Source organism: Vulpes vulpes, chromosome 11 (assembly GCF_048418805.1).
Source record: "Vulpes vulpes isolate BD-2025 chromosome 11, VulVul3, whole genome shotgun sequence".
Taxonomy (NCBI): Eukaryota; Metazoa; Chordata; class Mammalia; order Carnivora; family Canidae; genus Vulpes; species Vulpes vulpes.
In genome coordinates this window covers 15,299,223-15,322,724 of record NC_132790.1, presented here as the reverse complement: position 1 = coordinate 15,322,724, position 23,502 = coordinate 15,299,223, and the positions used below count along the sequence as shown (strand labels likewise).

The following is a 23,502-nucleotide window of genomic DNA, read 5'->3' as shown; positions in this document are numbered from 1 at the left end:
GCCCCAAACAGCAACTGGCAGATGTACACGTGGGGGGTCGGAGACCTCCCCCAGCCCCAGGGATGGCTGCACGGCTCAGTCCTTCGGGATGGTGAGAGAATGACTTCTTAGCACATCGGAGTAAAAACAGCTTGAACTAGGGACTCAGACAGATCCACATCACAATCTTGTATATGCCACTTACTATTTGATCAGCTAAAGGTTTCTGGGTGTGGCAGTAAAAGGGCCATATGGTAAACCTGCTGTACGTGTCATTAAGATGAGACCCTTTTGCTTGGAAGACAAGAATACCTTTGATCAAAACCCAGAACTGCAATAGCCATACACACACACACACACACACACACACACACACACACAGACACACACACCTCCACTGTTGCTTTCCCACTGTGGCTGATACTGTTCAGCTACAACGACAGCTTGGTGAGAACATGAATCTAGAAGCTGGCCCTGGCTCGGTTTCTCCAGAGCCACAGCAGCATAACCATCCTCTCTGGATTGGGTTCAAGCATGGCCAAGCATCACTCACAACTTGCTATGGGCAGAGTGTGGGGGCACCAGCAACAGCTGGTCCTCAGAACAGCCCTGGGGAGGGAGATAGGACTGATGGGCACTTCACAGACAACAGCATATGGAGTTTCAGGTAATAGCCAGGTGGCACCAGCTAAGTTTTCTGGCACCCAAATTACACCAGCCTGAGAAGTAAAGACGGAAGGGGCCACTGAGTAACTTCCTCAGGATGTGTCAACCGTGCCGTAGAAACTTTTGTGGGAGAATATGACCCCCTCCTACAGGTTGGCCAGCTAGACAGCAGAGGTCTGATGGGGGATATGGGGATTCCTGGGATCCTGGCTCTGTGTTCTGGAGAATCCAAGATGTTAAAGTTGGGAGGTCCACAGAGAACACGGAGGCCAATCTTCAGCAAGCGTTCTTCTTCCCCTCCCAGGCAGATGCTCTGCGTGATACATTCCTGCTGAGGCAGGCCTTGAACTCGGTTCTGATCACAGCTCATCCAAGGAAGAGGCCTCAGTTCTTCCTTCAAGTTTTATCCCGGGATATCCAAAAGGCCTGAGGGAATACTCTCCAAAGGGAAGAAGCAGAGTGATATCAGAAGCCGATGTTTTAGACTCAGTTTCTCCATCAATGACCTCCGTGAACATGGGAAGGTCACTTTGCCTTTTTGTTTCCTCGTGTAACATGGCAGCAGTCCTCTGTGTCGGTTTGAGAGCTTATGACTGTCAGCAGAAAAGCTCTATGTGTTCAGGAAGCAAAAACCAGATGAGATATCAAAAAAAATCAATCAGCTATCATTGAAAATACTTTGAGCTGAATGGTCCTGAGATCATTGGGAGAATGGTAGTTTGTCATAGTCAAAGCATCTTAACTTGAGACAGAACATGCAAATTGTCAGGATATATGATATTTATGTATCTTAGGCTTTTTTCTACTCTAGAAGCACAGTATTATTTTGCCCCATAGGAAGAAACCGGGGCCCATAGATGTTAAGACACTTGACTGACAAGTGGCTTGGCCAAGATTGGTACTGGGTCTTTCTGGATCCAAACCCTGTGCTCTGCCCTCCATTGGTGTGACTGCTCTGTGCCAACCAACAGGTGGGACTAAAACATCCCTCAAAATACAGTGAACCAGGGAAGGTTATGTTCCAGAACTCCTTTCCTGGAGGCCGTGTGTATGAGTGGAGAGTGTAAGCCCTTAGACGGGGGAGCATGCGGGCTGGTTGCTAGACCTCAGGCACTCACTCTGGGGAACAGTGGGTGTTTTTTATGTTACCTTGCAAGGCTACCCTAACTGCAGGTTTTTGTTTTAATAAGTAGAATATGCAGGTTTGAGGCTAGAGCTAAATTGCTTAAGACTCTAAAGAAGAGACTTTAGAACCAGGGAACAGAAAGGTTTGGCTATGACACCAAAGGCTGCCCCCTGTCCACTGGTCTGCCAAGGTCCCATGTGGGAGGCTGTGTCCCATCTGCTGGTCTACCAGAGTTTCCACATGTGAGGCTGTGTCCCGTCCGATGGTCCACCAGACGTCCCACATAGGAGGCTGCCCCTTGTCTGCTGGTCTACCAGAGGTCCCAAAAGGGAGGCTGTGTCCTATCTGCTGGTCTACAGAAGTCCCACATGGGAGTCTGTGTCCCATCTGCTGGTCTACCAGAGTTCCCACATGGGAGGCTGCGTCCTGTCCACTGGTCTACCAGAGGTCTCACATGGGAGTCTGGGTCCTGTCCACTGGTCTACCAGAGGTCTCACATGGGAGGCTGGGTCCTGTCCACTGGTCTACCAGAGGTCCCACATGGGAGGCTGTGTCCCATCTCCTGGTCTATAGAGGTCCCACATGGGAGGCTGTGTCCTAACTGCTGGTCTACCAGAGGTCCCACATGGGAGGCTTCCCCTTGTCCTGCTGGTCTACCAGAGGTCCCACGTAGGAGACTAAAGGCTCCTTCAGTCCTTTCCCCCAACTCTAGCCCTCTGCCTGGCCATGCCCTCTGTGTCTGCGTGAAGCCCCGAGGGGATGCTTCTTACCACACCATAGGCGATGATGTCTGAGTACATCCTCATCTCTGGGTATACACTGACCAGGTACCATCGGAAGGTTTTGCACTGCAGCTGTTTTCTCAGAGCCTTCCTCGCCGTGATGTCCCCAATGTCGATCCCCGAGTCCTGCACAGGGACACAAATGCACAGATCCAGCCACCACTAGGGTGCAGCTTCTTCCCAGACTTCCCACCAAGGTTCCCAGACACTGTTTAGTGAAGGGAGGACATGGGAACTTAGTTCATTCATTTCCCCGCATGCCCTTAACCCCATGACTTTCCCCATGTGGACACTGAAAAATGGGGTCAGCACTGATGGGTACTGTCAGCTAAGGCCACTGCAAATAAATGGAAAAAAAAGGAAAAGAAAAGCTGTGGTCCAGGGGTAGGTGAAAGAAGCTGAAGCATACAGTCAGTGTAAGGTTTTTTTTCTACCTAAGAGATTCTGAGCTTTGGGGGGAGAGAGAGAGGGAAGGGAGAGAGTTGAAGATGGAGTGATACTAATCCAAACACTATTCCTAATAATTGCAACAGCAAAGGCACTTGTGAAGTGCGAGGTTCTGTTCTGTAGACGTGCACGTATGTTTACATTAATGCATAGTGGTCTGTTTAAACCTATAGGGTAGGACTGTTTTCCAGATGCCGAGATGAGACAAAGAGAGGTTCAGGGACCTGTTGCCCAAAGTCCTACAGCTGATAAAAGGTGGAGCTGAGATTTAAACCCCATTAACCTGAGTCTGGAGTTTGCACTTTTAACCTATGCTATGCATCTGGAAGAGCCTGCTGTTCTGCCTCCTGAAACCAAGTTGTTGTGGGAGAAACAGACTCTCTCTCAGCTTGGGGACCTTTGTGTAGAGAGTACTTGTGTCTCTCACTTCCCAGGGGTATCAGAAAGGTGGCCTCCTGAGCCCTCACGGTACAGCAGGCAAGGAGTAGTGATGGAGACATGGATGTGTCCTGAGTTAGAGGGAGGGAAAAGCCCTCATGTTTCTGGTGGTCCCAGAGCACAGGGGAGGACCCTGAGTCCCTGGGCCAGGACACCAGCCATTGAACAGGGCACAGAATCAGCCAAGGAAGGGATGATGCCACAGCAGAGGATGGTGAGGAGTCTCTGCAGCTGGAGATCAGATGGGGACTCAGTGAATCTCAGAGGATAACGCACCATGGGACTGGGGACCAGCGAGGTCCTGTGGTATCTCATAAGACAATAGCCCAGAGTGGAGAGAGAGGAGGCCAGGGAGGTACGGCTCTCTCCCACTGACACTGCAGCTCTCGTGCTGGCTGTGTGAGCCCCCTGGTTCTAGTGTCAACTCTGGGGTCGAGTTCGTGGGCTTGGGAAGGTAATGAAATGGACAGAATTTACATTTGAAGTGTCTGAGAAAAATCACAAAGAAAGCTGCTCCACATATCTGCATGTGATTGGAACAAAGTATTTGGAATTAGACATGGGGGCTCAACAGGAACAAAGTTAGATACGGAAGCAATATATTTATTGTTGCCCACCAGAACTTAGGTCATATAAAAATTTGAATCTGCTATGACCTGAGGGTTTAGGTTTCAGACTGCTAAGGTACAATGTCAGCAAGGACCTACCTTCTGAGTCCGTCTTAATGACCTCATCTGTGATTTGCCTACTCCTCGGCTCCTGCCCAGAGCCTTCCCAGCAACTGCTACTTGGCCTTTCTCTGCCAGATTCAGGAAACACGTTCGACTAATCTCCATGTCCCTGACCTACCACTGAGCCTGAGCTGTATGGACGAGGCCAGGTTGAGGAAATATTTATGAAGTGTTGAACATAGCAATTGGCAATGAATGTGACCTACTCACTCCCCTCACTCTCCCCCCAAGGGATCTGTTAAGTATTAGTCCCTTAAGCTTCTCTGCACCTTATCCTCACAGCACACAGCTCTATGCCAGGACCCATGAAGGCCTTCCTCCTTCATGTTCTAATTGTCTTTATAGGAAAACAAATTAACACATTGTCTCAGCTTTTATGGGAAGCCACCAGAAGAACCAGTCCCTGGAAGTCTTCCATGTTTTCTTAAATTCTGGGTTCCCATGGGAAGACTTTCTACACTTAGGATCAAGGGAAAGTTTGTCTCTCCCCTACTGGAAGGTGGGAGAACTATCCAACAGAGGTACATATCTGCTTTAACTTCTAGGAGACTCAAGAATCAGTGTTTTGCCAGCTTATATTTCTGGATTTCATGCCCCTTTCTTCTTCCTGATTATTAGTTGACTTTTGCCTTTCTGTTTTAATGGTTTGGTATATCTGTACTGTGTGTTTAGTGTAAATTGCATCAAACTCTTTTCAGATTGGGGGCAGAAATGGAAAAATAAGCCAACTTGCTCAGAGAAGGTCACCAGGGCCCTTATTATTAAAAAACAAAACAAAACATATCTTCCTCCTTTGCCAAATACTGAGTGTGTTGAATAGTGTCTCCTGCAAAATTCGTGTCTACCCAGAACCTCTGAATGTGATCTTATTTGGAAATAAGTTGAATTCATTAGAATTCATTAGAGATCTGTAGATGAAATCATTCTGGATTTAAGGAGAGCACTAAATGCAATGACAACTATCTTTATACGAGAGAGGAGGGGGACGTTTGAACATGCAGAGACATACAGACAGAAGCCAAGACTAGAGTGATGCATTTACAAAGCAAGGAATGCCAGGAGCCACCAAAAGCTGGAAGACGCAAGAAATATCGTTCCCTAGAGCCTCCAGAGGAAGCACAGTACTGCCAGTACCTTGATTTTGGTTTTCTGGCCTCCAGAACAGTGAGAGAATAAAATTCTGTTGTTCAAAGCCACTCAATTTGCAGTAATTTGTTATGGCAGTCCTCGGAAACTTAATATATTCAGCCACACAAAAAGCTGTCTGGTATTCCTGCCTGTGTGTGCAGCCACGCACAGTCTCTTGTAGCCAAACCCAAAGGAGGGCCATCACCCATGCACCATGGTGAGTCATCGCTGGCACTCAGCCTGTCTTTGGGCCAGAAGCAGGAGTAGGTCTAGAGTTCCTGAGTTCTGTGCAGGAAAATATCGACGCTTTGCTACAGGCTGACTTTCCGTTTGTTGATAAACAAACTGATTTCCAATTAAAGTAGAAGGGATGCCAGAGCTGGAGGCTCCTCTGGCCTTCCAACAGCTTAGGACTGAACATGGTAAGGAAGTAGGTGAAAGAGCTGCTCTGGCGGGCACACAGCCTGGGGAGGACTCAGCAGAGAAGGCAACCAGGAAGGATGGTGGCTCAGCAAGGCCATTTAATTTTTTTATTTTTTAATTTTTTTAAAGATTTTATTTATTTATTCATGAGAGACACAGATAGAGAGAGAGAGAGGCAGAGACACAGAGGAGAAGTAGGCTCCATGCAGGGAGCCGGACGCGGGACTCGATCCCGGGACTCCAGGATCATGCCCTGGGCCGAAGGCAGGTGCCAAACCTCTGAGCCGCCCAGGGATCCCCAGCAAGGGCATTTTAAAGCTGGGGTGGGAAGGCAGAGGGCATAAGCAAGGCTGGCCACAATAAGACGTAATACTCATCTGGTGCTTTTTCTATTCGCCGAGCACTGATCAAAGTGTTTACATACACTAACTTATATAATTCTCAGGGCAGCCACAGGGCAGGGTCGAAGGGGTCCAGCTCTATACCTACAGCTAGGATGCTGTAGGCCAAAGGTGAAGTAAACAGGTAACGGATGTGCCTGTGGCTGAGCACAAGGCATTGGGACACCACCACATCAAGGGCAGCCGGGAAAACATAGATGGCACGGAGCACCCACGCTTCCTCCCTCTTCTTTCTTTGTCGGCTGGTCTTCAGGATGTGTCAGCCATTGTCCTAAGCACAGAGAACATACAAATACGTGCCTACAAATAGGAAGAAGGTACAGACTTTGCCTGAAAGGAGAATCTGGAAGATCCAGACAAGTAAACAGCGTGAAGATGTAGGGAAGCAGAAGAGGAAGGAGCCCTTAGTCCCTTTCATTGTGTGGGACGCCCAGGATGGTGGGCAAGGGGAGGTGAGCAGTCACAGAAGGCTTCCTGGAGTAGGTGACACTCAAGGTGAATTTGGAAAGACTAGCAGAATTAGCTCAACTCCTATCACTCAAACTTGGCAGCCCCAAACCAGCACCTGGAAAGTTTGTGGGTTTTTTTTTTTTTTTAACAGATGCTGGCACCAATCCACACCTACTCATCAGAATCTCTCAGGATGGGACCCAGAATCAGTATTTTTTAAAAAGCTCTTCAAGTGATTCTGATACAGTTGGCCTGCAGATGTGCTTTAGGAGCCACTGACCAAGGGAGGAAGGAATTACATACACTGCCAGCAGATCCATTTGTTAAAAAGCATTAGTGAGGTTTTACTGAGCTCTGACTATGTGCCCTGCCTTGTGCGAGGCCTGGTGACACAAAAACGAGGAATGCAATCTGTCCCCAGAAAGCCTGGAGTCTAACGCAGTGGTTCTCAGCCCTGGATGGACATTAGAGCCTCTGAAGAGCTTTCCAAAAGATGATTCCTGGTCCCCTTCCAAACCAATTAAGTCATAATCTCTGGGGCTGGAGCACAAGTGATTTTAAAGTTCAGCCAAATTTGAGAGCCCATGGTTTAATGAGAGAGAGAGAGAGAGAGAGAGAGAGAGAGAAAGAGAAGGAGAGAGAAGGAGAAAGAAAGAGAGACTTTTACACAACAGAACATTCTTTTACAGGGTGGTGATGCAATGATAGAGACATGCGGGCCAAGGGGGCATTTTCTCCCACTGAGGCTGACTCCCTAGAGGAGGGGTCACTGGTGCTGGGTCGAACAGGCCAGAGGGAAACGGGGAGGAGACTGGGGAAGAGGCAGCGGGTAGGGAATTCCAAGCCGAGGGGACAAAATGAGCCAACACACGGAGGGAGGAAAGCGTGGAATGGACTGGGGTTCTCGCTGTCCGTTCCCCCCACGGACTCCAGAGCAGGGTGGGTGCAGCGGGCTGGAGGCAGGCAGAGGGGAAAGCATGTCAAACACCCGGCTTTCTGCCTGCTTTTGTGCACTGCGGAGAGTCCTTTAAAGATTTTTAAGCATCCTTTAATGACCTGGTTGCTGAGTTTTTTGTTTCTTTTTTTTAAATACTTTGGGTAGTATGGGGGCTAGATTTAAAGGGGATAAGCTTGAGCCTGGGAAACTAGTCAGAGGCTCCCGCAGAGGAAGGGACAAGGCTTGCACTCAGATGTGGGGGGGGGGGGGGAAGACCCGGACAGGAGAGCTCGGTGAAGGGCTGGCAATGGGGTTTGGGGGAAAGATGCTCAGTTTCAAGCTCGTAGATCTGGGCAGACGGTGCTATCCTAGACTGTGATGGGGAGGAAGAACAGGAACTGCTCTGGGGGGGAAGATATGCTCCGTTTTGCCAGACTGAGACTGAAGTGCCCGAGGGAGCAGCCTGGGGATGTGCGGCTGTGGGTCTGATGCTTCAGGCAGAAGTCAGGGCTGGAGATCTTAGTTAGGAAGTTATCAGCAGGTAGGTGGGAGAAGCGCCCAAGGACAGATGGGACCACCAGGGAGATGATGTACAATGAGAGTGGCTGGCCAAGGATGGATCCCTGGGAGCTTAACTTAAGCATCCGAGGGAGGTGAGAGTCACCCACAAGGGAATTAAGAGCAATCAGAGAAAGATGGGGATACGCTGGGGTGTGGTGTCATGGGGCCAAGTGAGTACAGAGTTTCAAGGGAAAGCTGTCATCCCGTTGAAGACTTTAAAATGTCCATTAAGCAGTTAGGATCCTTTGTCACCAGCAGTTTTGGTGCAATCCCAGGATGTGGCTTGAGAAGTGAATGGAGGGGAAAAGGTGTTGACTCTTTCCAGAAGCCTGAGAAGAGGTAAGCGAGGAGATCTGCATAAAGCAGGGGAAAGTGGGGGTCAGGGGATAGATTTTGAGAAAACACACTGACCTCTTCCTTCTCCACCTGAGACTTTATTCTGGACACTCCCATCCCTCTTCTGCCTTTCTTGAGTTCACACCTTCTCCTCCCACTTATTTGATTGGGTTTGAACCACTCCCCAGCAAAGTCACAGACATACACCAAGTTTGATCATTTTCCAATTGCTTGTTTCACTTGGTTCTCTGCCATTCAATGGATTTACTGTCCATTTCCACATCTGGCAGCCACAATGCGAGAGAGTAGTCTCAAAGGTGTGCAGTTTTGAGGTCTGGAAAGAAGGGGGCCAGGAATATGGACAAGACTTGGCGAACGGGCTGGGGATCTCTGATGCTTTACTGCTAAGTTCCTGGGGGGACTTTCCATGTGTTCTTAACATTTTGCTATCAAAGGACACCCACAGTGGTACTTAGCATGCTCCCCAGAATACTGTGATCCAACGCCCACAGCCACAGATGGGACCAGAAGGCACTGCTGTTTCCCTAGAAACACTCCCACTGTCAAGGATGCAATCCTGGGGCTGGTTCATTAGGGTTGCCTGCACCCTGGCTGGTACTTCTCGGCTCCTCATTCTTCTTTCTACTGCTAAAATGTCACTGGTCCCAGAGTCTACATCTTAACCCAAGCCTCCTCCTCCATGATGGTGGTAGTAATGGGGGTGCTGCCCAAAAGCTCCTGCGCATGGCCCAGGCTATTTTCTCAATCACTTAGCCAGAGCAACATTAGCTAGGTGGAGAGATCAGGGAATAGGGCCTTCATATGGAAACTTCAGGCAAAAATCAACCATGTCCCTATTAGGAAGAAAGAACTGAAGCTTTTTAAAGGACTCCCAAGGGGAAAGAAGGAGGTCATGCAGTCAACAGCTGTCTCAGACACTGCAACATAAGCAACGATCTCCAGGCAGACAGGCTGGTAAGCAGGTTGGGATCCCGCGGCTGGCATCTGTTGGGTTTTCCCAATTTAATGGTCTAAGGTCATTTCCATATGACACATGGCAAGGCTGAACAAATCTACTAGAGAAACAATGCTTTTTTTCTGGCACTTCTTAAGTGTCGGTGACAAGAAGGATAGAGGACAGTAGCAAGCCACGGTGAGATTCTGTGAAGGTCAGAAATAGCCTATGAATGTCCAGAACACTTCCCTTCTCCTCTTGAGATTCCCTGTAAGAGTGTATCCCCTCCGCATGCATGTGGTTCAAGAAATCCTAGAGGCATATGGGCGTTCCTTATCGTTCTGCTCAAAGGTTCCATGGAGAAGCCTGATCCCAGTCTACAGGGAGATTAAGGGGCGTTTTGTGAATTCCGATATATTTGTATAGCAGAGAAGCTGAGGACCTGGGAACATGGAGTAAACTTGGAGCCACCTCTGACTTTATTTATTTATTTATTTATTTATTATTTTTTAAAAATTTATTTATGATAGTCACACACAGAGAAAGAGAGAGGCAGAGACACAGGCAGAGGGAGAAGCAGGCTCCATGCACCGGGAGCCTGACACGGGACTAGATCCCGGGTCTCCAGGATCGTGCCCCGGGCCAAAGGCAGGCGCCAAACTGCTGCGCCACCCAGGGATCCCCACTTACTTATTTATTAAAAAGATTTTATTTGAGAGAGAGAGAGTGAGTGAGTATGAGTGGGGGAGGAGCAGAGGGAAAGGGAGAAGCAGACTCCCTCCCTGCTGAATGTGGAGCCCCAAGAGAGGCTCGATCCCAGGACCCTGAGATCATGACCTGAGTCAAAGACAGACACCCAACTGACTGAGCCACCCAGGAGCTTCCCAATGTTCTCATTTAAAATGAGGATACTGGGCAGTCCCAGTGGCGCAGCGGTTTAGTGCCGCCTGTAGCCCAGGGCGTGATCCTGGAGACACTGGATCGAGTCCCACATCGGGTTCTCTGCATGGAGCCTGCTTCTCCCTCTGCCTGTGTCTCTGCCTCTCTCTCTCTCTCTGTGTCTATGAATAAATCAATAAAATCTTTAAAAATATATATAAAATGAGGATACTGATGGGGCACCTGGGTGGCTCAGTCGGTTAAGGGTCCAACTTTTGGTTTCAGTTCAGGTTGTGATCTCAGGGTCATGGGATCGGGCCCACTGTGCTTGGGGTTCTCGCTCCCTTTCCCTCTGCCCCTCCCCCTGCTCATGCTCACTCACTCACTCTCTCTCAAATAAATAAAATCTTTTAAAATAAATAAACCATAAAATAAAATAAAATAAAATGAAATAAAATAAAATAAAATAAGGATACTGAGGTCGGGAGAGAAGAAGTCTCCCATTAAGCATGCTGTCCAGGGATGTGGGTGGGGTAAGACATGGCTTAATGCCTCTTTTCTTCCACGTGTGGTATGTCAGGGAGTTAAGAGTCTACTCTAGCATGGGTAACAAAACTCTGGTTCATCCATGGGAAGAAGGATTTAGTCCCATATTTTTTGTTTTTGTGTTTGTTTCCCCAGAAAACCCCCCAAAACCCATCCACAGGGGCTTCCTACCTCTTGGGGTATGTTCCATGCCATGTAGACGTGGCTTTTAAATTCATCCATCCAGACTTCAGCCACCCTGAGAGCATTCCTGCGGACATGGGCCGTGAGGTCCTCGGTGTAGGGCTTGTGGGCTCGCTCAATGTGGGCAATCCGCGAGCATGGCAGGACCTCCACGCTGCCGCCACACTGCCATACCTGTAGAAGACACAGAGCCACTCATCAGTGCCTGGACCCGACTCTGAGCCACTAAACCAGACCACAGGTGCCCATGCAACCTAAGCATGGGCAACTCCAGCTCTCTTCATCTTGTCTCCTCAGACCACTGTCTGCAAAGGCAGTGAGCTCTACCCTATTTGTACTCCTATAGAGGGAAGATTATTGAGTCATTTTGTCTTGTTTCTTGTTGCCATGGATTTACAAGCAAAGAATTAATGCACCTTCTCTTTCTATTCTTTCCACCCCGCAAAGAGGAGATTAAATGTTTTGTGACCAAAGATCTGAGTTCTCTTTGCTCCTGGTGGAGAAGTTAACAAAAATTTTCAGAAAGGTCTCTGCAGCCACGCTTGACATGGAGAAAGCAGCAGAGACTCCCAGCAGAGATAACATCCTTAAATGGACCACAGGGGTCTGGACACAGGTTAGTGATCATCAGAGGGAGAGAGCCAGGTGTCCCTCTCTTGGTCCATCTGTCCTCAGGTTTGAGTTCTGATAGAACCCAAGAGAGGGGGAGAGACAAAGAAGGGAACCCTGTGAAACTTCTCTCTGACCTCAGTGACTAAAAGCTTGAACTAGGTGCAATTTTATTTAAAGGAAAAATGATCTTCTATTCCGAGTGTCAAGGGACAATGTCTTAGAAGTCTTGCCACAATCATTCCAGTCGCTCTGAACTTTCAGTGTTCTGGAATGTACACATCCTTTTGTACCCTTAGGTTTTTGCCTATCCTATTTGTCATTTTAGAATGCCACTCCTTCTCCAGCTGAAAAAACATAATCTCTCAAGATTTTGGTCACATGACCTCTCTGTTGGAGGGTCTTTGTGAAATTCTTGGGGGCAGAGCCAATTGCTCCCTTCTCTGGCCCTCAAAGCTCTTGGTATCACAACTTCCTGCTTAACTATGAGCCTCCCTCCTTTCCTCTCTCTGAGTTCCGAGATGGAAGAACCAGGATCTCACCCACTTCTCATCTTTAGCACCTGACACAAGGTCTGGGACATATAGGTACTTTGTAAGTACTTGTTGAATAAATATATGGATGATGATATTTAATCACTCAATCAATAAGTGGTTGATGCTTAATAAACATGAGATGAATCTGAAATACTTGGGCAGAGCTGATAAATGAGGCTTCTGAGGGAAAACAGTCATCCCCTCTTGGTGGACAGCAGTGGCTGCCTGTCAGGTACTGTCAGCTGGACAGTTTGGTACATAATGTTCACACTTATAACATGTATCCATCAGTGACCATAAGTCTTCATCCAAGATGAGGTCGACTTTGTTTTTTCTTTCTTTTTTTTTTCAAGTATAGTTAACATACTTAGTTTTAGGTGTATAATGTAATGATTCAACAATTCTAGGGGATCCCTGGGTGGTGCAGCGGTTTAGCGCCTGTCTTTGGCCCAGGGCGCGATCCTGGAGACCCGGGATCGAATCCCACATCGGGCTCCCGGTGCATGGAGCCTGCTTCTCCCTCTGCCTGTGTCTCTGCCTCTCTCTCTCTCTCTCTCTCTCTCTGTGACTATCATAAATAAATAAAATTAAAAAAAATTAAAAAAAAACAATTCTATACACTTCTCAGTGTTCATCAAGATAAGTGCACTCTAGGGTCACCTTTTCTTTTTTAAGATTTTATTTATTTTTTCATGAAACACACACACACACAGAGGGAGGGAGGCAGAGACACAGGCAGAGGAGAAGCAGGCTCCATGCAGGGAGCCCGAGGCAGGACTTGATCCTGGGACTCCAGGATCACGCCCTGGGCTGAAGGTGGCGCTAAACTGCTGAGCCACACGGGCTGCCCTAGGGTCACCTTTGAATTTCCCTTAATTACCCCTGAGTTAGGAACAGAATGCTTTCTCTTCTGCCTGTTTTGTACCAGTAGGTTGGTCTCTAGGGACTGTCAGAGTTAGAAAGCAACTGATCACCTATCTACTTTCTGAGCTTATCTTGCATTTGGTATATTATTTAGGACCACTGGAAGGGAAACCAGCGCTCCCACTGGGTATCTCCCATGTGCCAGGTACTGGACTACGCATGTGGGCAGGCGGCACAGTGTGGTGGTTATGAGCAGAAGATTTGGAACCAGACTACTTGGATTTAAATCCTGGCTCTGTTTCACACTAGTTGCATGACCTTGGGTGAGTCACTCGATCTCACTGTGTTTCAGTTTCCTCCTGTCAAATGGGGATTATAATAGCACCTCTCTCATGAGGTTACCGAGGAGATTAAGGTGATTATACACAGAGTGCTTAGAAAAATGCCTGGCACATAATAAACATGCCATCCGCTCAGCCATTACTATACAAATTATGTTCAGCAGGCTCTTCGGAATAACCCTGTGAGGCAGTTGTTAATGTCTCCAGTTCCAAATGGGGAAACTGAGACTCAAGACTGTCCCCTTGGCCAAGGCCACACAGCTGGTACTGAAGACAAAAGGATCTGTTTGATCCCCAGTGAAGCCCACGGAAGAGAGGAAGCCATGGAAGGCCTCAGGCTGTGTAGCTTCATTTCCATGACCTGTACATTCTGGGGATCACGCTGACTTCCAATTCACTTTGCTCAGATTTGCAATGAAAGCCTGTGAATATTCCCAATATGTTACTGACAACACAAAGAGTCGGGGTAATTATTCTTTTGCAACTGGAAGGGAGGCTATTACTCGGCATATTTCAGCAACACAACACAGAACATGATTCATAACAAAGCTCTTTTATTACAAGACCTGTTTCTCAAAGAGTCTGTTCCCCATTTCACCTTAGAGTGGGCGCATCTGCCCGGTTCTGATCAGAAGGGTGGCGGCTGCCCCTCCCATCCACCTGGAGTGCACAGGACAAGGAACCGTGTGATCTCACTGGTGGGTCTCAAACCCACTCCTGTTTTCCTTCATTATGGCCACCGCCCCTGTCCAGACCACTGTCATGTCTCATCTAGACTCTGCAACAGACTCCGAACAACTGATCTCCCTCCTCCCTCCTGGCTCCTCCAGGCTCTTCTCCTCCCAGCAGCCAGAGTGATCTTTTCAAGGTGTCAAGTGGACCACCTCCCCCCTGTACCCTACCAGCACAGTCCCGAGGCTCCTGGGGCCCAGGCCTGCCCACCGCCCCCAGCCCAGGGCTTGCTTCCCAAGCACTCTATGCCATAGCCATGCTGACATTTTTTCACTTTGCCCAGCACGGTTTGTTCTCCCAACCCTGGACTTCCGCACATACACTTACATACGCCACCCCTGCCCCAGGGTCTCCTTAGGACACGGGCTAAATGGTGCCCAGGACAGATCATGGGTTTCCAGCAGAGGTGGGGCTGGCCCACATAGAATTTGATAGCACAGCTTTGGAACCAGTGAGAGCTAAATTCAAATATTTTGCTTCTGCCACCTGCTGCTGTGCCACCTTTGGCAGGTTACTTCTCTGCCCAACTCTCAAATTCGCCCAGTGGAAGAGGGGGATGATGTGTGGATTCGTGTTCAACCCTGGGCCTGCTTCAGTCCCACCCCTACCAAGGAGGTAGAGGTGAGACACCTGAGTCCATTCTGTTGCCTCTGTGTGCCTGCTGAGGGGCCACTTTGGGCCACTTAACCTCTTGTCTACGAAACACGCGTAACAGAGGTCATTCTCACATAGGGCTATGGGCTCAGGAAGCCCCTGCACACGTTATTATTTTATAATAACCTTATAATCACTGCTATTTGGCTGTCCTATACATTCACCTTCGGGAGAAATATAAGTGCGGAGGACTCGTACGTCTGGCTGAAGCCCACCAGCCAAGAGACAGGCTGCCTTCCAGAGTGCCCTGCCAGTGTGGAAGGGTGCACCAGCCTCCTCCCTAGAGACTCAGAGCACTTGCTAACCCAGACGTCATCCTCGCTCTCCTCCCTTCTGTGCAAAGGAACTCATCGATGGAGAGGGTGGTGGCAGCTGTCTTGAAGGCCACCTTTGGGTTCCTAGCAGTCTCTGGGCATTGGAGCAGAAGGGAGTGGATTCAGCAGGCTTATCCCACTGCTTCAGGACCCTGCCCAATGATGCTGATATAAATAAGAGGAAGCCCGTGCTCTCTGATCCCTGGGTGATGAGCAGCTCTGCTGACCAATAACTTGACACACACAGATTCTCAAAAGTCTTATCTACAGGTGATCTCAGAGACCCTCTCGTGGATGGTAGACAAAGGATAGGAAAGAAGATCACTGGCATTTGGACCTTGTGGAAGATGACATCATGAAACTTCCATGGAGTTTTGGGTGGGGTAGGGAATGAGGACATGGGGGAGGGGAGCTGTGTCTGGGACACTTCACAGCTGGCATGAGGTAGAAAGACCCAAACCAGAAGGAGGCTACAGACAGGAAGGATTGTACCAGAGAAGCAGGGCCACTGGATGGACGGCAAAGATGTGGGAGACAGCGATGGCTTAGCCTTGCAAGTTCCAGGGGGTGAGGGTGCCAACAGAGGGAGGGTCGGGAAGGTGGGCACCAAAGACACAGCTGAGAAATGAAGGCCAAGGGTAAACAAGAAGGCAGATGAGGTCATGGGATCACAGGAAGCACCTACAAGATGTAGAGCCTGATTTATACATAGGCTGCATGTGAGCCTGGCTCCTTACAACAAGGGAGGCACTGGGGACTCCTGGATGTAGGCTGGATCTTGTGGCTTCTGGATGGGCGAGGGGAAATATATTTCTTGACCACACCAAGTTCTTCCCGATCCCTGTTTCTTTGCACCTGCTATTCCATCTTCTGGAACAATTCCCCCCAACTTGTTACCCAGCTCAAATATTACCTTCTCTGACCGCCCCCATTAGGTTCCCTCGGAATACTCACAGCACCCCACCCTTTCTCTCCGCAACACTTATTCACAACACTTCCACTTAATGTCCTTACTCTTTCAAAGTCTCTCCCCTGCCCCTGGTTAGACTAGAAGCTCCAGGAAGACAAGGATCGTGTCGCATACACCGGCACAAGCATTCGGTGTACGTTCACAATAACCGTCACTTCAACGAGTGATTCCAGCAACCCGAGCCCTGGGCTTTCACTGACTACGGAGAGGCAGTTTTAACTCGCTCAGCTGGATCCCCTAATCAAGGCCATAAACATAAAATGTGGCCAGATTTTACTGAACACAATGACTTCCTTCAAACCCAAGCGGTTTTTCAGCAAAGCTCTGACATTTAAGTGCACGCTGCTGTAACTGAAGAGAGTCACTTTGGCTGCAGAGCTTAAATTAACGTTGTAAAACCTGGCAAGTCGTCAAATGAGTGTCGTGGAAAGCAGGCGGCTTCATCTTGTGAAGCCATGAATGCACCGTAGAGAAAGCCCTCAACCTGGCCGGGGCTTGCATACACCCACAGAGGAGCTGCTGGGCTTCCCCCAGAGGTGACTAAGAACGGGAAGGAGATGGTAAACAACAGTTACTCAGCGTGGAGCACAGTCTCACTCACTGCCAGCCCTTCCCAGACAGTCCTAATCCTATTATTGTTTGCAGAAAGGCTTGGAGCATCCAAGCCTGGGAACCATCTGCAAAGGCAGGTCTTGGGGGCTGATGGAGAGGGTTTGAATCCCGCCTCCGTTGCACATTAGCCTTTGACTTGAACCTGTCTTTGGATGTCAATTGCCTTTTTTATTGGGGATTATGATGCCCTGGCAGGTTTAAAAGAGATGCTTTATAGAAAACTCCCACTAGCAAAGACAGGCATGTCGCGGGTTCTCAGGAAAGGTCAGGTTCCTTTCCCTTTCCTGGACTGGGAGCCGCTGGTACAAGGTCAGGGTTAAAAGATCTGAGTTTATGTTCCGTTTGTTTGCCACTTACATAAACAAGCCTGTTTCCCTCCCCAGCCCCAGGTTTCTCCTAGCTGCCAAATGGAGGAACTGAACTCAGTGACGTGATAGATCCCTTCTACTTCTTGCATTCTGTGATTCTACGTTTTCTTGCCAGTACCTCAAATGACACCAAGTATTTGAGACACGACTGGCAGAGTCATAAATTGGAAGCTGTGAAATAGGGAGACACTGGAGGCAAGGCACACAGGATACAGTTGGACCATTCCTCCCACTCCGAGACTTGTGATCACTCCACAGTCTATGTCAAGGATAGCAGATAATACTTCCATGTTAATCCATTCACTTATTAATGTCTTTCTGAAGCGCTGTGTTGAGAAGGATTCTCCGGGCTCAATGGAAAAACATGCCACAATTTATTAGTAATGTTTACTGTACGCAAGGGCTCAGGGGTGGTGGCATTTCAGCCTTGTTCTTCACAGCCATGGACCGCAGGATCCCAATTCCTGTCCAGCTTTTTATCTCCTCATGACTTTTAATGATCTCTTTGCTCTTGCCAAAATGTTCCCACTATTCCTTTAGTCTAGAAAGCCTCCTTCCTGCTCTCCATCCATCCAAAGCCAGCCTGGCCCAGTTCCTCCGAACTCCTGAAACACATGATTTGTACCACTCATGTGGTCCGTATTTCTTGGCTCGTGTTGTTAATTAGCTTTTTATGTGTAACTGTCTCGCCTAACTTGGCTGTGAAATGCTGAGACAGAGTAGAAAGCCAAAGCAGGCAGGCTGGGGGAAGGAAGACAAGGAGGCTGGAGGTTGAGATCGAGGCCTGAGAATAGCTGGCACAAGGCCAGGAACTCATTTGCAGGATGATTGTAGGGTCAGAAATGCAGGCAAACAAAGACACCGACCAGGGCTGCGCAGGGCCCTCCTTCTCCGGGTGTCCTTCCATTCTGTGCCCTGGGCACCTTGCTCTCATCTCACCCTAGGCCTGGTCCTCATGGGAGTAAGAAGGGAAGAGGGACCGAGTCTGGGCAAAGCTGTGACAAAAAGCAGAAGCCACCAGCAAGCTGAGGTTAAGGATGTGATGGCGCAGTGGAGGAACCAGGATGAGACAATGTAAAGCATGGAGCCAACCTTGCTCCAAAACGCATCTCATTCCTATACTTCAGTAACCTTCAGTCTCCAGAGAAAGATCGCGTTCCTCAACGTGATTTGGAAGACTTCTGAGACCTGGTCCCTCCTGTTTGCTGCAGCTTCATCTGCCATCCTCTGCTATCCTGTTACACCGACTTCTCTTTAGTTCCTGGGGCAGACCTGGGAGTCCTGTTCTTGGTATTTCTGCCCTGCACCCAAACTATTCCCTTTTCTGGAATTCTTTCCTCGCAATACATTTATTTGTCTAGTAATTCCTACCTACTTTTCCTGGCTGCCCTAAATTTGGTTAAATGCCTCTGCCACATGTTGCTGTATCACCTATACTTTCTCGTGCACAGCACTTAGGGTAGCTGTGTGCATAGGCACAGTTAAAGACGCATAATACAAGGAACAACTGTTTACCTACCATCCTGCTTAAGAAACAGTACATTAGCAGTAACTCAGAAAACTGTGTGCTCTTCCTTACTCCCAAAGGCAACCCATTATCCTGAATTTTGTTAATTTCCTTGCCATCAACCTGCACTACCTATTTGGTTTTTACCTGTTTTTGAGCGTTATATAAATGAAAGCATATTGTCTGCATTCTGCAGCTTGCTTCTTGGTCCATTTATTTTCATCACCATAGTGTTCCATTGTATAAATACACAGTAGTTTACTTATACATCCTCTTGTTGGTCGACAGCCTGGCTGTTTCCAGTATAATGAAGAGCACTCCTTGGAACATTCTTATGCATGTCTCTTGGCGCCCAAGAGCAAGCACCTCTCCGTGTGTGTTTACACCACGGGGGAATTTCTGAGGCATAGGTTGTATACACATTCAACTTTCCTCAGGAAAGAGAAACTCTTCCAGAGTGAGCATAGCAAGCCCTGCTCCCACCAGCGCAGATGAGCTCTCAGGTTGCTTCGCAATCTCGCCAACATTTGGCATTGTCCAGCTTTTTAATTCTTGCCAATCCAATGGATGTGAAGTTGACTCTTGCCGTAGCTTTAATCTGTAACTCCTTGGTGTGCAGGGAGCTGGGACTTTAGCCTGTTTCTAGGTCTGCAATACCAGCCTTCAAGAGAAGACCCACGGGCACCTTGCCCTCATGAAGGAATCTCTAGTGTCTCCACAGGGCCTGGCACATGACAAGTGCTTGATAAATACTTAGTGCATGAATGTGGAATCAAGAGTTGGGCCTTAGTGCTGAATTATCTCCAGTATATTTTCCTTGGTGTCTTTCCAGGTTTCCAAGGGTAGATACTTCATTATTTTAAAGTGTAAAAAAGAAAGATTTTTAAAGTCTGACAATGCTTATTTCTTCCATCAGACCCCACAGAAAAGCACTCCCTGGGGATATAGTTTCTCCAAGCCCTCTTCTGGCAATAAACATTGCCAAAGAGTCCTCTGGACAGAATTGCTGCTTGGGAAAAAAAAGTGATGCTTTTTCTTGGAAGGTGTCCCTAAAGGGGTCTGATTTGGGGGTCAGCTCTAAGAAGCACTTGAGGCAGTTTCCCTGTTTGAAAAGGATTCTTCATAACTATCAGAAAGCAGCAGGAGGATTCGTCTGGCGAAATTCCAAGAAGAGACCAGCTGGGCTGGAATGTCTGGAAGCTTTTCATGAAGAGAAAGTTAAAAGGCTGTTTTGTGGGGACTTGAGATTTGCTGAAACAGCTTCTTACCTACAGGAAACCGAGGGGCAGGGATGGCTCCGGGCTCAGCAAACTAACCCATCACGTACAGGGAACTCTGCTTTTCCTCAGACCCCAGGGCTCTGACTATAAAGACTGGGGCCAGGGAGTTCACTTCGTCATGGGAAATTTCACGAGGACTGCTTTGCAAACATGTGGTCATTGAGAACAGCGGGCATCTTTCAATGGTTTCAACCAAGTAGAGTTTATTCATGGTAACCTCAGATCTCATACCAGCCAGTGGGCCTGGTTAATATTGCCCCACACTCAAGCTAGGTTGAATTCATGACCAAAAGGAAGAAGTCCGGCCGGAACATATTGAGGTTAGTGAAGTGGAGCCAGGAGGAGGATAGTCCTCAAGGGTGCAGTAGACTTCTACTGCTCACGAATGTCTGCTCCTCTATATATCCCATCCTCCCTCACAGTCAGGAGGGATCCTGTGAGCAGCCCAATGAAATGGTCATTTCTGGAACATGGTCGGTAAGGATCCAGTGTGGGAAGTCCATGAGCACTTCTACGTCTCTCCCTCCCAATCTGCTGGATGCTTAAGGCAGGATGATCTCCAAGTTCAGAGATGGCAAACCCCCTGAGGGAAGTCACCACTAAGAGACTAGCTGCCCAGGACAGCCTCCCACCCTGCAGGAGACTAATGTGAGCAGGAAAGAAACTTGCTCTCAGAGGTTAAGCCTCTGGGGCTTGGGGGCTACTGGTGTAGCTTTGATTAATACAAGTTGTCAAAGGGGCGAAGTGACCAGAGAGGCTTGGGCTCTGTAGCACCGATAATCAGGGATTTAGTCCATCAACTGGGACTTTGTAACAGAAAGTTCCAGGCATGGGGAAAGATTGTTCAGAAGGTGACAACTTCCCAAGTCCAGGTGATGAGTCTGGTCAGAGCAGGACCCCACAGAGGCTGGGAAATCTACAGAAAATAGATTTGATCCCAGGGAGTGGGGCCACCAGGAGAAGGCGGTGTTAGGACTGTTGCAAAACAGGCTGTAGGTGAGAGTCTGCTTCATGTTCAGAACCAGAGCAGAGGTCAGAAAACAAAGAAAGAAGCCAGCAGAGTGGAAGAGGAAAAGGCTGTGGCTTGGAGATCATGCACAGCTCAGGGTGCCCCAGATGACGAGGTAGTAGCCCTGTGGCTGCTCCTCTAATTCTGGAGTGAGCCAGGTGAGTCCAGGGCTGCAGCCACATCCCGGCCTTGGTCAGGTAACGTGACAGGGCTGACCCTCACAGCTTCTCACGCATGAGGCTGGGAAGGCTGGCTAAATCCAGTCTAGGCATTTCTATAGAACCAAAACTATAGAAGTCCCAGGCTCTGAGAGAGAAGTATTAGCTAAGTTCCAAATCAGGGTCCCATTGACACGTGTGGTATCTACTCTAATCGAGTCTTTGTTTTGAGCTAAGATCTCTGGCCCCATTACCATCACTGATGCTGCTAGAGAATAATAATAAGCTTGAATGTCACAGGGACTCGGGGAGCAATTTTCTAAAATCCAAATAAAACCTTTCTCATTGCTAGCCCGAGAGTCATTTTTATCAGATAAGTTGGCCCATCCATTTACTCCGGAGTGTTCAATGCCCTCTCTGGTGGGTTAAGTCCCTTTGAATTGCCGTGAGCATCTTCTCCTTGTGGACGTATTCAGAAAAGCCCACTCTATCCAGCTGTTATTCAAAGCTGATCCCCTGGACTATGTTTAATTTATACTTTGCTATATGAAGATGAACCACTTACTCATTTAAAGTGTTTCCTTTTTTATGTCTTTAATCAGTGGCTGTTTCTCTCCTCTCTCAGAAGCTTAATCTAATCAGAAACAAATCCCACACATATGAATGGCTCATTAGCATGTCCCAATCAAATTCAAATTGATGATCCCTATCAGGTGCCCCCTCCAAAGGGTGACATTGGCCCAAGGAATGACTCTTTGGACCAGTGTCTGAAAACTATAGCTCATGGTAAGTAAGGAGAATCCTTTCTGAAATGCAAAACAACCAGGAAACCACTGGACAAAAGGATACGCTCTGTCATCACACGCCTCAACACCCCCAGAACATCAGGGGCCACATGGCTCAGTCATGTATGTGTCACTGAGATGGCATAGGTGGGAAAGTTTGGCTGTTTGGTGGACTTGGGGCACAGACATTCGAGGAGTCTATGTGTCTGGCCCAAGCATCACCCCCTTATTTGGATTAGTGGGGCCCTGAAGATTACCAATCAGATGATAAAAAGGAATCTGAGATGCTGAAGATTCTCTCCCTCAGAAATGGTATTTGTTCTAGCAGCTTTCCTCTTACTCCATTGGAATTCAGATTTAAAAAGCTGGTGCGCTGGGTCTTCACTTAGAGATTTGCCCTTTTCATACGCATCAAAATGAATTGTCAGTTTGAGTCTGATCTCTGAAAGGTACCTACAGCAAACTCACATTAAAAATGGGATTTATAAAGGAGATCAGCTTGCAGTACAGAACTGAAGGAGACCAAACAGATTTACCTCCCATCATTTCCCAGGTGAGCAAAGTGAGGCTCAAGGTCAGGTGATAATTTAGAAGCAGAGTAGGAAATGTATCCAAGACCTGTGCCTCTTGAGAGACAGGAGGTCCCTGTGGTTCAGAGCACAGGCTCTGGGGTTAAGCAGTGTTGGTGTCAAAGCCTACATTTCTCATTTGCTGGACTGGTGACTTTAGGCAATTCATTTCACCTTCTAACATTCAATTTCCTGGTCTGTGAAATGGAGACAAAAATGACACACTGCAAAAATAGTTGTGAGAATTAAATGAGCTACATTCCTCCGAGCTCAAGATTTATATATCCAACTGCCTACATGTCACCTCCACTTGTGTGTCTCTCAGGCATCGCAAGCTTGCCTTGTGCAAAACCACATTCTCAATTTCCTTCCCTGCCTCCCCATCTGTCCCCTAGTCTTCCCATCGTCCACCTAATAGCTAAAGCCTAAAGCCTACATCAATAATTATGTAATTCATCCATAACTACATCCTCTTCCTCCCCCTCCACATCCAATAATACATCAGCAAATGCACTCAGTTCTACTGCCTAAGTATAGCTTCAGTTTAATCACATCTCTCAATCTGCAGAGTCAACAGCCTGGTCTGAGCCACCATTTTCTGTGTGTGGACAACTCTATCAACAGTCTCCTAAAAAGTCTCTTTGCTTCAACTCTTCTTGCTCTGCGATCCACCTTCTAAAACTCTAAGTCAGATCATGTCCCTCCTCTGCTTTAATTCAAGTCAACAATCATTTATTGAGCACTTACTACGTGCTAGGCACTGTGGTATGAGAGAATTTTGTCATTGAGCAAAACATACAAAGTCCCTGACTTTCTGGAACTTACATTCCGTGTTTTCTGCTGTGGCATTTGCCGTGAACTGAATTGTGTCCCCCCTCCACCAAATTCATATGTTGGAGCCCTAACTCCCCCATGTGATTATACAGGAATAGAGCCTTTAAGGAGGTGATTAAGTTAAATGACGCCATAAGGGTGGAGCCCTGGCCAGAAAGAGCTAGTGTCCTCGTAAGAAGACAAAAGAGACACTAGAGCTCTACCCTGTAAGGACACAGTGAAAAGGTGGTTGTACACAAGCCAGGAAGAGAGGTCTGACTAGCATCGGACCATGCCGGCACCCTGATTTCAGACTTCTAGCCTCCAGAACTGTCAAAAAACAAATTTCCATTGTTTCAGCCACTTCATCTGTGTGTTTTGTTATGGCAGCCCGAGTTGATTGATATAGCACT

At 48.0% G+C, this 23,502-nt stretch overlaps 1 protein-coding gene across 1 annotated transcript in view; it reads right to left on the bottom strand.

The window, feature by feature from the left end:
• GALNT18 (polypeptide N-acetylgalactosaminyltransferase 18) overlaps positions 1 to 23,502 on the bottom strand; it is a 338,899-nt gene that overhangs the window by 49,591 nt on the left and 265,806 nt on the right. The window contains exons 7-8 of the mRNA XM_026008242.2: positions 10,957 to 11,142; positions 2,542 to 2,679 (exon numbers count right to left, since the gene is read on the bottom strand). Coding sequence (XP_025864027.1) covers positions 2,542 to 2,679; positions 10,957 to 11,142 — 324 coding nt within the window. The remainder of the gene's footprint in view (positions 1 to 2,541; positions 2,680 to 10,956; positions 11,143 to 23,502) is intronic.